At 41.6% G+C, this 15,300-nt stretch overlaps 2 protein-coding genes across 3 annotated transcripts; one reads left to right on the top strand and one right to left on the bottom strand.

The window, feature by feature from the left end:
* The first annotated feature begins 362 nt into the window (after positions 1–362).
* Positions 363–10,076, top strand: si:dkey-261l7.2 (uncharacterized protein LOC569751 homolog). Of its 2 annotated transcripts, none has more exons than XM_047807488.1 (7): positions 363–507; positions 808–940; positions 4,142–4,231; positions 4,334–4,428; positions 6,429–6,592; positions 6,725–6,841; positions 9,379–10,076. In XM_047807488.1, exons 2-7 carry the CDS (start codon positions 816–818, stop codon positions 9,472–9,474), a joined length of 687 nt encoding a protein of 228 aa, XP_047663444.1. In that variant the 5' UTR covers positions 363–507; positions 808–815; the 3' UTR covers positions 9,475–10,076. The 2 variants fall into 2 exon arrangements, with proteins under 2 accessions (XP_047663444.1, XP_027027198.1); XM_027171397.2 differs by having other exon boundaries at positions 452–592.
* Positions 10,077–12,006: 1,930 nt separating this feature from the next.
* On the bottom strand, positions 12,007–14,407 carry irak1bp1 (interleukin-1 receptor-associated kinase 1 binding protein 1). The gene is made up of 4 exons (XM_027171371.2): positions 14,105–14,407; positions 13,073–13,138; positions 12,834–12,964; positions 12,007–12,690 (listed from the first exon to the last, which is right to left on the bottom strand). Exons 1-4 carry the CDS (start codon positions 14,396–14,398, stop codon positions 12,432–12,434), a joined length of 750 nt encoding a protein of 249 aa, XP_027027172.2. The 5' UTR covers positions 14,399–14,407; the 3' UTR covers positions 12,007–12,431.
* Positions 14,408–15,300: the final 893 nt, after the last annotated feature.

Raw genomic sequence — 15,300 nt, 5'->3', positions numbered from 1 at the left:
CCGATGATAAAAATAGAAATGTACATTTGTACTGTGTTGTATTTCCTGATTTTATTTCAGCTAGCACACTGAAAAGGAATGGGCCTAAAACTGAACCCTGTGGGACTCCAAAGGAAACCGAAAGTATTTCTGCTTTCTACTCCACTGCACTGAATTGTCTTTAGATCATTACAAATTGTATCCTATCACTAAATTATACACCTAGTGTACCTAGTAGATGAAGGCTACACTTAGTCAGTGCCCGAATAAGACCTGTTTAAACACAAACTCCACCGATGGCACCTCGGTGTTTTGTGTGTTATGTGATAAAGTAGTTTATGGTGATTTTTGTAAGGTCTGTAGTCTTGTCTTGGCTAAACAGCGCTCTCTATCCGCACACCTCCGTCATCGCAAAAGCATGTAAACACATCCGCGTGTCGGGTCCTGACGTGGCGGAGCGCGAGTCGCACGCGTAAACCTTCCTCCTCTCCGCGTGGGTCTCGGCTATTGGCGCTTCGGCGCTCCAAGGCAGGTGCCAAAACCGAAACCTCTCCTTATGCAAATATTAACGATTGTTTGTTTGACAGCGCAGATGTGTTGGGCAACTTTTGTGGTACGAATCACGCGTGCATTGCGTCTAGTTCTGATTCTTTACTACACGGAACGATCTAATGTGTTCGGTTCTACCACCCGCATAAACTTCCGTTTATTTATCTGTCTGTGGTTTGTAGTGTTGAGATTAAACCTCACGCCCGAGTCCAGATTGTGTTTTAGCTCGTTTGTGAACAGCTGCGTTTGACACGTGTTTTGTTTGCGTTGAAACGACAGGTCACGTGATGCCGCAGTTGACGGAAACGATGCTGCCTCATCTCGTGATTCTCCTGTGCGCTTTGTCCGCACAATATCTCATAATGGAGTTGGCCAGCGGGACCGAAGCACAACGCACACTAGCAACTCAGGGGTATGCAAACACACACACACACACACACACACACACACACACACACACACACACACACACACACACACACACACACACACACACAATACAATCGACATTCATGTTATCATATATATATATATATATATATATATATATATATATATATATATATATATATATATATATACACACACACACACACACACACACACACACACACACACACACACACAAATATCTCAGAATCAGAATCAGATTTATTGGCCAGGTGTGTTTACACACACAAAGAATTTGGTTCCAGCTGTTTGTGACTCTCAAAAGTGCAGACATAAATAACATTATACTATACAAGACAAAGCAGATGTGATACGATATAGACAGTATGAGTATTAAATATAAATACAGAATATATGACTGTTTAGTTTTATATAAATATATATAACTAAGTCAAGTCAAGAAGCTTTTATTGTCATTTCAATAATATATAGCTGTTGCAGTACAGTGATATGAGACAAGGTTATACAGGACCTGGTGCTACATAACACAAAGGCAGAGCTATAAGGACTTAGTAAGTAGTGCGTAGTAAGTAAGTAGGTACATAGTGCATCTGTGTGACCTGGTGTACACAGCGCAGGGCAAGACAAACAAGACAGTGCAGGACAAATGACAGTGCAGGACAAGACAAAAAGACAGTGCTGGACAAAAGACAGTGCAGGACAAGACAAAAAGACAGTGCTGGACAAAAAACAGTGCAGGACAAGACAAAAAGACAGTGCAGGACAAAAGACAGTGCAGGACATAAGACAAAAAGACAGTGCTGGACAAAAGACAATGCAGTACATAAGACAAAAAGACAGTGCAGGACAAAAGGCAGTGCAGGACAAGACAAAAAGACAAGAAGACAAAAAGACAGTACAGGTCAAAAGAACATAAGATAAAAAGACAGTGCAGGACAAAAGACAGTACAGGGCAAAAGACAAAGACAGTACAGGACAAACGAAACAGTGCCAACAAAAAATACAAGACATTACACAAAAGACATTACACAAAAGACATTACACAACAACAGCACAGACCAGTGTTCATACTGTATGTTTAAACAATATTATGTGTGCAGAAATACTGGAATGAACACATTAGTATTATAGCAGCAGTTTCACGAAATATTGTAAAGTATTGTGCAAAACAGCAATCAACTGAAATGTGTATATATCAGATTCAGTATCAGAATCAGTATCAGAATCAGAAAGGTCTTTATTGCCAAGTATGTTTTCACATCCAAGGAATTTGTTGTAGTACAGGAGCTCCACTGTGTAAACAGAATGGCATTGATAGGACATGAACACATGTATAACAGATAGTTGTATGTACAGGGGAAAAAATAAATGTGCAAATTGAAGTATATATATGTGCAAATTCAAATGTAGATGTGCAACTTAAAATATAAATGAGTACTTGTAAACAATGTTAGAATAGAGTATGTTAAGTGTTCATCAGATGGATTGCCTGAGGGAAGAAACTTCCTATGTCTGGTCATTCTGGTGCTCAGGGCTCTGTAGCGTCGACCAGATGGCAACAGTTCGAAGAGTGAGTGTGCAGGATGTGAGGGGTCCAGACTGAGTGTGCTGCATGTGAGGGGTCCAGAGTGATTGTCTTTGCCCTTTTGCTCACTCTGGAGGAGTACAGGTCTTGGAGAGTGGGGAGAGTTGTGCCAATGATTCGCTCAGCAGTCCGGACTACTCTCTGTAGGTCGGATTGGATGGCTGAGCTGAACCAAACAGTCACTGAGGTGCAGAGGATGGATTCAATGACAGCAGTGTAGAACTGTTTCAGCAGATCCTGTGGCAGGTTGAACTTCCTCAGCTGGCGAAGGAAGTACAACCTCTGCTAAGCCTTTTTCACAATGGAGTCAATGTGAATGTCCCACTTCAGGTCCTGGGAGATTGTGGTTCCCAGGAATCTGAATGACTCCACTGCTGTGACAATACACTATGACTCTGGAGCCTATCCCAGAATCACCGGATGTGAGGTGGGAACACGACCTGTCCGTCACATGGCACCATGTGCACATGCACATTGACATGCTAACTCACAAATCTATGGGCAATTTAGCATAGCTAGTTAACCAACTAGCATGTTTTTGACATTTGGGAGTAAACCAGAAAAGCCTATGGAAACAGGTGAACCTTTAGACTACAAAGCTTTATTTACATTTAAACTGCATTTTTAGCTCTTGAGCAATTCCGTAGAAAAAGTCTCGATGTAATCAAATTAAATGGTGCTACTTGTTTTTTGTTTGTCCCACATCTATTCAGGGACACACATAACACACAACACACAACAAACAAGCTACATAGGGAGCCGCAGAAATAGCAAACAGTCAATCACTTCGAATAACTGCTGCTTGTGTGATGGGGTTGAGGGACGACAAAACTATGGACACTCTGGGATTTGGGAAAGACTGCTCTCTCTCTGTCTCTCTCTCTGTCTGTCTGTTTCTCTCTCTCTCGCTCTCTTTCCCTGTCTCTGTCTGTCTGTCTGTCTCTCTCTCTCTCTCTATCCCTGTCTGTCTTTCTCCCCTCTCTCTACCTGTCTATCATATCAGTCTGTCTGTCTGTCTGTTTCTCTCTCTCTCTCGCTCTCTTTCCCTGTCTCTGTCTGTCTGTCTGTCTCTCTCTCTCTCTCTCTATCCCTGTCTGTCTTTCTCCCCTCTCTCTACCTGTCTATCATATCAGTCTGTCTGTCTGTCTGTTTCTCTCTCTCTCTATACCTGTCTGTCTCTCTCTCTCTCTCTCTCTCTCTCTCTCTCTCTCTCTCTCTCTCTCTCTCTCTCTCTCTCTCTCTCGCCAATGCCAAGCATGTCCATCTTGATCAAATACATTTAAAGCAAATGTAGGAGATTTTTATTTCTTTTGTTTTTTCTGTTTTATTTCTGCTGTTCCTGAGGCTTCTTACATTTTTACTGTGCTTGAAGTTGCTCTTAATGCCCCACTAATCTGGAGTGACTACAGGGACACAGCTGCAGTCCTGAAAAACTCTCTTCTTTTCATTCTGTAATAAACATTTAAAATCCACTGTTGTAAAAAGTGTTAAATCTTAAAAGGTTCTTTTCTTTCATTGTCTTCCTCATAGCCTTTATGCTAATAAAAACATGATCTAGACTGATATATCAGTCTGTAAGTGTTTACATATACTGAATTTCTGCTTCTCTTTATTCAGAATCCTAGAGGCATGGAAAATCACGAGGATGAAATATCTGAACATGACCGTCTGGGCCGACTGGATCGCTTCTTGGATGCCCAAATTTCCGTAAGCTTTAGATGCAAAACCTTTCACGGTTCTTTTTAAAACCGTACACAAGTACCGATCATGTAGACCTGTGCTCACACACTCACTCACACATTCACACAGACTGCTGGGAGCGGAAGAGGACCAGGATACGATCCAAGCAGATATCTTGGCCCTGGAGTCTCTGATGCGCAGTAATACACAAGGCTATTTTGCAGGTAAGAACCTTTTTTTTTTTATTCTGTCTTGTGAAACATTTATATAACAACCTCATAGTTAATTTCTGTTTGTTTAAAATGTTCCTGCTAGTTTGACCAAATGTGTGAAAGTTTTCCAAATGGAAATGATCCCAAATTTACTCCAAGCATGTCCAGTCTTTCAGTGTCCAGGGTTTTGCTGCTTTTACACCGGAGTTGCTAAAAAGCAGGGGAAGCTTCTAGACACAAATTGTGCAAACAGCTGTAGAAATTCTAAACCCACTCACATCAACAATCCGAACATTAGGTGTAAGCAGAAATATGAAAAAAATCTATGGTTCCTTATATGATTACGGAGACAATGAAGAAAGTTTAAATTAAAGTGATTGGAAGGTTGAGTTGAAATCCCAAGGCCACCAAGCTGCCTCTCCTGGGCCCCTGAGTAAGGCCCTCAGGTCTCAATTGCTCAGCAGTATAAATGTAAGTGGCTCTGGATGAACGTGTCAGCCAAATGCCGTTAATGTGAAAGAAAAAATAAAATCCTTAAGAATAAAATCAGAATCAGAATTTATTGCCAGGCATGTTTCCTCATGCAAGGAATTTGTTTTAGTGACACAAGCTCCACAGTGTAACAGAATGACATATACAGTGTAAACGAAATTGTATGTACACATTTACAGGTGTGAAAACAGCATGACAAGGACAGCTGATCTGCTAGCGCTATGCTTCCTTTACCCGCAGGCTGCAGTAGCTGTGTAGATCCAGTGCATAACAATCTTCATACACCACACTGATCACTGGGCTGACATTTGGGGTGAAGTTAGATCTGATTCTGAACATTTCATGTAAGACTAAATCCGTTGTTGTATCTGATGTGACAAATTGTGAAGGCTTCGATAATCCAATCTGTTTATGATCCTTCTCTGAACCGTTGTCGCGTCAGTCAGTAGTCAGTTCTTTGAAGACTTCAGCAGGAAGGAATTAGTGTTGGGTTTGTGGGAAATGACTCTGACCTGTTAGTTCCTCAGGAGCTCTCGGTTGCTTAATTCCACTCGACTACAATCTGTTGTAGAAAGGACATTATTTACATTGACATCATTTCCTGTCCAGTGTCACCCAAATGAGGATGAGGTTCAGTTCTAGGCCTGGTTCCTCTCAAGGTTTCTTCCTCACTCGTATCATCTCAGGGAGTTTTTCCTCACCACCGTCACATTGAAATACGGAGCTCAGAGGCATGTGGTATGTTTTCTGTTCCGTTACAGTTTAAACAATGGAGTTTGCATAAAAATTAGTTCTACAGCCAACAAGTTAAACATAAGTTTTGCATGAGACTCCCTGAGGAAGGGCTGTGCTCCAAATAACAGCTGATTTTCCTCTTCTCTCTCCTTCTCTCTCTCTCTCTTTCTCATTCTTTGCTTATGTCTCAGCCTAATAACATTTCTACCATCCTAACAGTAAAAAAACATATGAGACTATAGATACAACACTGTATATTACACAGTTCCATATCAAGCTGATATATCTGAAGGATTTATGACCCCACAAACGAGCACAAGTGCCACCGATCATCTGTCAGGACTGCACTTTTGGGCATTTTGAGCTGTAAAGATTTTAGACCCGAACACCCGAGACTAACCAGTAATGCGAGTAGATAATGGTGGTGTTAAGATCAGATACTATACACCTCACTTCAGGACAGCTTGGACCGAATCTCAATTAAGAACTGAAAGAATTCAGACGCCTCCTTTTTTTTCACTGGTTGTAATAAAACATTGTCTAGGTGTTAAAAACACAAGACGTGTTAATCTTGCTGAACTTCTTATTGAGAAGTCTCACATTCAATTATTCACCATTTCAGAGCCTGTTTGTTCTCCCACTTCAAGCTCACAAATAGAAAATGAGCTGCTTTTCCAGACCCAGTGAGTGTCACAGTATTTACATTAGCACATAGTTAAACTTTTGTGTGTGTGTGTGTGTCTGTGTGTCTGTGTGTGTGTGTGTGTGTGTGTGTGTGTGTGTAGAATCAGAGGTGCCACGCAGTCCCAGGCCGGAGTATGTGCTGCATCGAGTAGGAGAGGTCGTCATGGAGATGGAGAATCACATGGTGGGGGTGATAGTGGGCTGGGACGAAGGACTTCGGGTTCCTCCAGAGTGGTTAAGGAGGAAGAAGTACACCGACTCTCAGGTCTATACACACACATTAATGTATATATTTATTAACATGGTTGCAGCTTTTATACTTAATTTGTACATACATGTGTGTGCATGCATGTGTGTGTGTGTGTGTGTGTGTGTGTGTGTGTGTGTGTGTGTGTAGCTAAAGAGAATGGATAGCACCCCACACTACAAGATTTTGTTCAGTGGATCTGATGAGTCCTCTCTGATGGTTGGATACATGCCCCAGAATGTACTCCAGCTCTTCGAGGGATACAAGGTACAAACTCCATCCTTTCTCCATCTAGCTTATAGGTGGGGTCTCTGATTTTTAAAAGCCAGTGTTGACATTTGAAATCACCAAAACAAACACGCCCCTGTGTCGATAGCTCCGCCCACACATACATACGTAACCCAGGAGACTAATGGAAAGAAATGTGTCTTTATCATAGCTGAAGGGAAGAACAACACGATTGTAGATAAACAAACAAGCAAAAATGACACACAAGCATAATGATGTAAAGGACAAAGGCATATATTAGTTCTGTGTAACAAAGCAAAACCAACATTACTCACCGATCGAGAAGGAAAAAAGCGCCTCGGTGTCTTAAGTAAAGTCGGCCACATATTCACAGGTCGGAGTTTCCCGAGTCAATAACTCCTGAGCTAAACGCTGTTACTACACAAAACGCGGTTGTAGCTGCCTCTCTACATTACTACGATAGAAAAGAGGTGTTATTTGTGTAGTAACAGCGTTTAGCTCAGGAGTTATTGACTCGGGAAACTCCAATCTGTGAATATGTGGCCAACTTCCTGCTCCTTCAGTTCTCTCCAGCGCTGGAAAGCTGATCCTATATTAACACGTCCTACTTCTTGTCCTTATCGTAAGTCTTTCTTTGATTTCTTTCTTTGTTTTTATCCTCCATGTCGATGTTAAAACCGCTTTCTGCTAATGTCACACATGAGCACTGAACACTCTCTCCGCCACATATTGACAAGCCCCGCCCCTTTCTGCTCATTGGCTACATGTTTGTTTTGATTTTTGTTTTGATTTTTGTTTATTATTCGGTCCGACTCAGTTTTCTGAAGCATTTCTCAAAATCGGAGACCCTGCCTTTAAGTCACTGCTAATCGTTTAATTGTATAATTTAAGCAATTGTGTAAGTTGTCAGGATTAATCACAATCATTATTATCACTGTTGCTTGAAACGTAATTTACGTATACGTAAACGTAAACGTCTTTGGACACTTTGTTTTTCTGACTTTTGCTTTTTCATGTTTCAAGTCATGGCAAAGGAGGTGTGGCCTATACACATCGTTTACATTAAAGCAGGTGTGGCCATGTAACTGTCAGACATGTTGAAGGAGGTGTGGCCTGTACACATAATTCACATTAAAGCAGGTGTGGCCCTGTAACTGTCAGACATGTTGAAGGAGGTGTGGCCTATACACATAATTTACATTAAAGCAGGTGTGGACATGTAACTGTCAGACATGTTGAAGGAGATGTGGCCTATACACATCGTTTACATTAAAGCAGGTGTGGACATGTAACTGTCAGACATGTTGAAGGAGGTGTGGCCTGTACACATAATTCACATTAAAGCAGGTGTGGACATGTAACTGTCAGACATGTTGAAGGAGGTGTGGCCTGTACACATTGTTTACATTAAAGCAGGTGTGGCCCTGTAACTGTCAGACATGTTGAAGGAGATGTGGCCTATACACATAATTTACATTAAAGCAGGTGTGGACATGTAACTGTCAGACATGTTGAAGGAGGTGTGGCCTGTACACATCGTTTACATTAAAGGGGGTGTGGCCATGTAACTGTCAGACATGTTGAAGGAGGTGTGGCCTGTACACATTGTTTACATTAAAGCAGGTGTGGCCCTGTAACTGTCAGACATGTTGAAGGAGGTGTGGCCTGTACACATCGTTTACATTAAAGCAGGTGTGGACATGCAACTGTCAGACATGTTGAAGGAGGTGTGGCCTGTACACATCGTTTACATTAAAGGGGGTGTGGCCATGTAACTGTCAGACATGTTGAAGGAGGTGTGGCCTGTACACATAATTTACATTAAAGGGGGTGTGACCCTGTAACTGTCAGACATGTTGAAGGAGGTGTGGCCTATACACATCGTTTACATTAAAGTGGGTGTGGCCATGTAACTGTCAGACATGTTGAAGTAGGTGTGGCCTGTACACATCTTTACATTAAAAGGGGTGTGACCCTGTAACTGTCAGACATGTTGAAGGAGGTGTGGCCTGTACACATCGTTTACATTAAAGCGGGTGTGGCCATGCAACTGTCAGACATGTTGAAGGAGGTGTGGCCTGTACACATTGTTTACATTAAAGGGGGTGTGGCCATGCAACTGTCAGACATGTTGAAGGAGGTGTGGCCTGTACACACCGTTTACATTAAAGGGGGTGTGGCCATGTAACTGTCAGACAAGTTGAAGGAGGTGTGGCCGGTACACGGCTTTTTAAAGCTAGTATTACTTTTATAATTAATCTAAGAATGCTCAAAACTGTATCATATTAAATAGCATGTTAAAGCTGTAGACCAAAGTCTGTTTTCATTTCCATAAAGAAGGTTAATATAAACTGTTCTTCTCACTAACGGCAGTCGCGGCTTCAAACTGATTTGTCAGATGTAATAGATTTAAAGGTTAAATCGATCATTGATCATTTACTGAGATGCAAATCACACAGAATAGTAATCAGAAAAAACAACAACATTTATTTCCAGCATTTCCAAAATAATTCAAATACTCTGTGTGTGTGTTCATGTGTGTGTTTGTTTTCCAGCCAGATATCCCCACCCTAGATCGGTATTTCTCCCACTTTAATGGGAAAAAATTTGTGATGCTCGACTGGCTGAAAGAACTTTACCCAGAAGACTGAGAGAGAAACAGAGACGGTATGGAGGAGGTGTGCGAGTCGTTCTGCTGTGAATAAGCACTTGTCACTTTGAGCGCAGCTCTCCTCGGTGCCATTGCCTCGGAGTCTCCTGATGGAGTCTGGATGTGATTTAAGCCGTGACTGTGTTTCAGCATTTTTATAGTTAGGACTGCAAAATTCAGGGATGATTAAAAAAAAGAAATAAATTAGAGCTAACCACGGAGTGAGACGTTTTATTGTTCCGTTATTTAAAAGATTGTGTTTGTTAGACATACACAGTGGTAATGAATGTAATTCAGGTCATCAGGGTTTATCCTCAGTATTGTACAATAGATTATTAACATGCTTTTAAACAGTGTTCTCAAGAAAATGTCTACTAGTAGTAAAACTGGAATAAATAACCAAACCTGAGCTAATTAAGCGTTGTTGATTTTTTAAAAATGTGTTACAGTTGCACAGGATGTGTGATATTTGCATTATTGAGGATCAAGTTTTAATTACTAGCCTTGAATCAGTATAACCGACGTCTCTCACCAGTTTTCACTTTCTAGTCTAAATAAACGGTTGGGATTCACCTTACATCTGATTAAAGTATTTCAGATTCATGTTTGTTCCTGATGCTTTGCACACATGATGCATTTACATGTTTAACGTAAACAACTTCATGAATTCTTGTGAAGAATCCGATTTCTTATAAGGTCCATTCATATAAGGTTACATTTAATCCATAGGGATATAAACACGTGTTTATCATTTTTACTACAACAGTGCATTTAGAAGGCCTTGTATGATTAGAACTACAAGTAAGGATTGTAAAGATAAAAAAAACAATGAAGGAAATGTGTCGTAAACAGAAGAAAAGGTGTCTTAATGGTTGAAATGGTGAAGGAGTCTCCAGTGTCATTGCTTTGTAATAGTGATGAGATTTTCTGCCATTGGAAAAACATGCTGTGCTTTTTTTCAAAAGAGTTGAATAACAATTCAAATTAAATTTCAGCAGCATTGATAGCATCCTCCATGATCAAAAGTTTAGTTCTATGCTGGAAAGATCTGTACTTTTCTAAGATCTGTACTTCTCCAGAGTGAGCAAAAGGGCAAAGACAAATCACCCTGGACCCCTCACATCCAGCACACTCCCTCTGGACCCCTCACATCCAGCACAATCACTCTGGATCCCTCACATCCAGTACACTCACTCTGGACCCCTCACATCCAGCACACTCCCTCTGGACCCCTCACATCCAGTACAATCACTCTGGACCCCTCACATCCAGCACAATCACTCTGGACCCCTCACATCCAGCACACTCCCTCTGGACCCCTCACATCCAGCACAATCACTCTGGACCCCTCACATCCAGCACAATCACTCTGGACCCCTCACATCCAGCACAATCACTCTGGACCCCTCACATCCAGCACAATCACTCTGGACCCCTCACATCCAGCACATCCCTCTTCGAACTGTTGCTATCTGGTCAACGTTACAGAGCCCTGAGCACCAGAATGACCTGACATAGGAACAGTTTCTTCCCTCAGGCAATCCATCTGATAAACACTAAACATTCGCGGACACAACACTATTCTTACACATTATTTACTTAAAACACATACTGTACATACAAATTGTATATATTGTGTACGTCATTCTGTCTGATTCTGTCATTCTATGTCTTAACTAGTAATTTGTCACTAAAACAAATTCCTTGCATGTGAAAACATGGTGATAAAGCTCTTTCTGATTCTGAAATATAATTACTTATATGACATTTGACTTTTCTGCGACTTCGGATCAATTCAAAAATCAGTTTACCTGCAGGTTACGAGCATCATTTCACATAGATCCTGCAAACATTAAACCGTTAGTAAGAATGAATGGACGGACACAAGGACAACCCTTAAACACAGTCCCTCCACCACTCAGCAGCAGATGTATAAAAAAGGGAGGCTGGTAAGAAAAAGGATATTTATAGCTGCTATAACACGGTAGCAGTAATAACAGGATCTTGTTTTGTCCTACATGATTTACAGCATTAAATATAACTGCTGTACAAACTACATTGAATACATCATTCTTAGGCCATCCTTAAAAATATTCTTGTTTGCCGTAACCCGACCGACCCTGTCAATTTAGGATCGACTCAATTTTTTTTATTTTTTTGCGTTAAGCCCGACCGACTTGCCGGTTGTAAATTTGCGTTAAGACCGACCTTTTTTTTTTACTCTTCAAACAACTAATACAAAAGCAATAAAATAATATTAACGGGTTCGGGCACCATAATACATCTAAAAAAATGAATTAAAACAGCTCGACAAAGCTTTAACTTGGCACGAAGTTCTGGAAAAACTGTCCAGCATCGAAATAAGTTTTGCAATGATGCGCAGGAAGGCACGGGATGAAGACCCAGTCAGTGACGTCACGGTATGCTAATTTCTTTAAAGTCATACCTACGTAATCACCATCAGCAAAATTGTGTACTTGTACTTTTTTTTTTACAATGAAACTTAAAAAATATACAGACCTACCTACCGACCTTTTTTTTTTTTTTTTTTTTTACTGTTACTGCAAACCAAAATATTTTTAAGGATGGCCTTATATAGATTTTTTTTTTTTTTAAATCACAAATTGTTGCTGTAAAAGAAAGACACAGTGGAAGATGCTGGTGCAGGAAAACAGTTCCTCTGCCTCCATCGTACCTCGGGCCACATCACAGTACCATTTTCTCATAACCACACATCACGTAGTGCTTCATTCCTTATTTAAATAATGGCCACATTTCCTGAGATGTAAATGAGGAACTATGTTGTTTTCGCTAGGGAGAATTTTCGTTTTTGTCTGAATGTGTGAGCTTAAGAAGTTACCAATCATTTCTGAAGATCGAAGTAGAATCATCATCGTGGAAGTTTACTCTATTAAATCATACTGTCAGCAGGTTTGTGTATACGGTTGTCAGTGTCCATCACCTCTTCCTCGTACTGTGCTTAGGCTTCAGCTCAAATGTTACGAACACATGTGACGACGCAGAGATTGACATCTGTTCCAATTTCTCCTGTAAAGTACTTGGAGTACTGGCCATGCCCTCTTGTTGCCCGGGCCTCCACTCCAGAGACTCCTCCTCCCGTACCACTATGGGCCGTCCTAAAGCCTGTCCTAGCAGGTTACACACCTCGTGTGCTTTAAGGCGAGCATTTTTCACAGCGTCTGCACACACGCGTCTCCTGAAATAAAAGCAACAGATCAGATATCACACAGCCCTGCATCAATTGTCAAACCGGATTGAGATGTATTTATTCGACGGGTAAAAAATCTAGCTGTGATGGGTGAGAAAACTTGTTGGCATTTAAACAATGCTCAGATTTACCGTAACACACTGAGGCTTTCTGAACTGTGGGAGAAACGTGGATCCCCAACACACACGCTTCTGTCCAGCTTTTCAATCAGCACCGAGCGAACAGCCTGCATCTTCACAAAGTCTGAAAACACCATGCTCACCTGTCCCACACACACACACACACACACAGACACACACAATTCAGATCATAGAATCATTGCATTACTAAATCGTGAATAAGTGCTAAAGCATTTTAAAGGTTTGCTCACCTCAGCCTGCATGCAGTACAACGCTTCCTCTCTCTGCAAGTGTTTCATCACAGTCATGTCCTCCTCCTGACAGAAACAATTCAACATGACGGCTTTTAGTGTCATCCTGTCGGTATATAGAGTAATAATACTGACATCACATTAAATCACGTCTCTGTGTGTGTTCTTGAAAGACTTGAAGAGCCATCAACAGTGATCTGGTCATTGCTCTGTTCCTCGCAGAAACAAGAGTTGGTAGAAAAATACTGTATTCTAAGTACATACATTTTGAAGAAATTCGGCTTCAACAGTGAGAAAACATGGAAACATGGAAAGACATAATTTGGACATTTGTGCTCATGTGGGACTTACGTAGACAAAAAACATTTGTTTAAGGACTGCTGTAAATCTCTCTGGCAGTTCTGTTTTATTCCTTTCACTTTTTGCTCTATGTTTCTTTCATTTCTGAATTATGGTTTCACTTTAAAGAAAACCGAAAACTGCTGGAGGAATCAAACTCTCTGTTCCTTTCCAATGTAGATCAGACTGAACAACTTAAACATGTTGATTATTTGAACACAAAAATTCATCCATCCATTCTCCCATCCATCCATATCCTACTGAGTCGTGGCGAACCTGGAGTGTATCCCAGGAAACTCGGGGCACAAGTCCTGGTACACCTTGGACCGGTCTGCTGGTCTATTGCAGGGTGGAATCACACACACGCTCACACACTATGGACATTTTAGGGATGCAGCACATGTCTTTGGACCTGCGTGGAAACCAGAGTTCCTGGAGGTGACTCCGGTAACTGGAGAGAACGTCCAAACTGGTGGGCATCAAACCCCACCCACCTGGAGGTGTGAGCGAACAAGCTAAGCAACAAGCCACCTCACTACAGTGTGTAAACAGTGGGTTAAACTAAACTTCCACTCCATCCTCAGACTCTTCAGCTGCTGTAGTGATGAGGGCATGTAAGTGATCATTGGGCAAACAGCATTAAATCTACAGCTAAGTGTAAAAGCAAGTGTGAGATGTGTTTATGAGTCGCACCCTGAGTCCGTGCTGGCGGCCGGTGTGCAGGATGTAGTCCAGTCTGCGCTGCACGCTGTTAGCGGCGTCTTTAGCGCTTTCCTTCCTGTTAGACACAGAGACACTAACAGCAGCCCGGTCAGGAGGAGCACACACCTCGGCGATACCCGTCACCTCCACCTGCCTCCCGAGACCGGCACATCGACTACACCCCGCCTTCACACCCGGGATCATCAGCTCCTTCACACCGACACTATCATCGCTGGTGGCTGGTACGAGAGAAGCGAAAACCCGAGCCGGACTGTGCGCCGCCATCTTAATACTTCGGTGAGACGCTATAGCAACACGCGCGGAGCATGACGGGTAAAAGGCACGACGGGAAATGTAGTATAGAGGGAAAGTGGAGATTTTATTTATTCGGTTGTTTCAGATGTTCGATTTTTTTCACACCATGATTCCAGTGTTACAAACAAATAAACAAACTAACTGTATCTTAGAAATTAAAATTTTTGTTTACTTTTCCACTTTTCTTTTACCGTTTACTATTAAAGTAACATAAAATAAAAGCAGTACTCTCTCTCTCTCTCTCTCTCTCTCTCTGTCTGTGTGTGTGTGTGTGTGTGTGTGTGTGTTTGGGTTGTGGTATGTGGGGTGTGTGTGTGTTTGTGTGTGTTTGGGTTGTGGTATGTGGGGTGTGGTGTGTGTGTGTGTTTTTTATGTTTATGTTTGTGTGTGTATGTGTTTGTGTGTGTGTTTGTATGTGGCGTGTGTGTGTGCGTGTGTTTGTATGTGGGATGTGTGTGTGTGTGTGTGTTTGGGTTGTGGTATGTGGGGTGTGTGTGTGTGTTTTGTGTTTATGTTTGTGTGTGTATGTGTTTGTATGTGGGATGTGTGAGCGTGTGTATGTGTGTGTGTTTGTATGTGGGGTGTGTGTGTGTGTGTGTTTTGTGTTTATGTTTGTGTGTGTTTGTATGTGGGATGTGTGAGCGTGTGTATGTGTGTGTGTTTGTATGTGGGATGTGTGTGTGAGTGTGTGTACATGTGCGGACAGTAGATGGCAGTAGAAACTGTGGAATTCTCTTCAGCGCTGTGAAGACAAAGCAGGCGGGTTTATAAAGCTCTAACTCTGATGTGTAGAAACAACCGCATGAGAATTAATCATTAAAGTGTAATGAACAATAAAGATAACTAATAGAGTCGAATCGTATCAAGAACAT

The sequence above is a fragment of the Tachysurus fulvidraco genome, chromosome 23 (assembly GCF_022655615.1).
Source record: "Tachysurus fulvidraco isolate hzauxx_2018 chromosome 23, HZAU_PFXX_2.0, whole genome shotgun sequence".
NCBI lineage: Eukaryota > Metazoa > Chordata > Actinopteri > Siluriformes > Bagridae > Tachysurus > Tachysurus fulvidraco.
This window is presented reverse-complemented; position numbering and strand designations above follow the sequence as displayed.

Bases quoted from the DNA above. Each gene is read 5' to 3' on its own strand.
- irak1bp1 (XM_027171371.2), bottom strand. From the start codon at position 14,398: ATGGCGGCGCACAGTCCGGCTCGGGTTTTCGCTTCTCTCGTACCAGCC. The intron at 13,139-14,104 runs GTGCGACTCATA...TGTTTCTGTCAG, and splicing joins GCCGCCAGCACGGACTCAGG to GAGGAGGACATGACTGTGAT. The intron at 12,691-12,833 runs GTAAATCTGAGC...CTTTTATTTCAG, and splicing joins GAAAGCCTCAGTGTGTTACG to GAGACGCGTGTGTGCAGACG.
- si:dkey-261l7.2 (XM_047807488.1), top strand. From the start codon at position 816: ATGCCGCAGTTGACGGAAACGATGCTGCCTCATCTCGTGATTCTCCTG. The intron at 4,232-4,333 runs GTAAGCTTTAGA...ACATTCACACAG, and splicing joins TCTTGGATGCCCAAATTTCC to ACTGCTGGGAGCGGAAGAGG. The intron at 6,842-9,378 runs GTACAAACTCCA...TTTGTTTTCCAG, and splicing joins AGCTCTTCGAGGGATACAAG to CCAGATATCCCCACCCTAGA.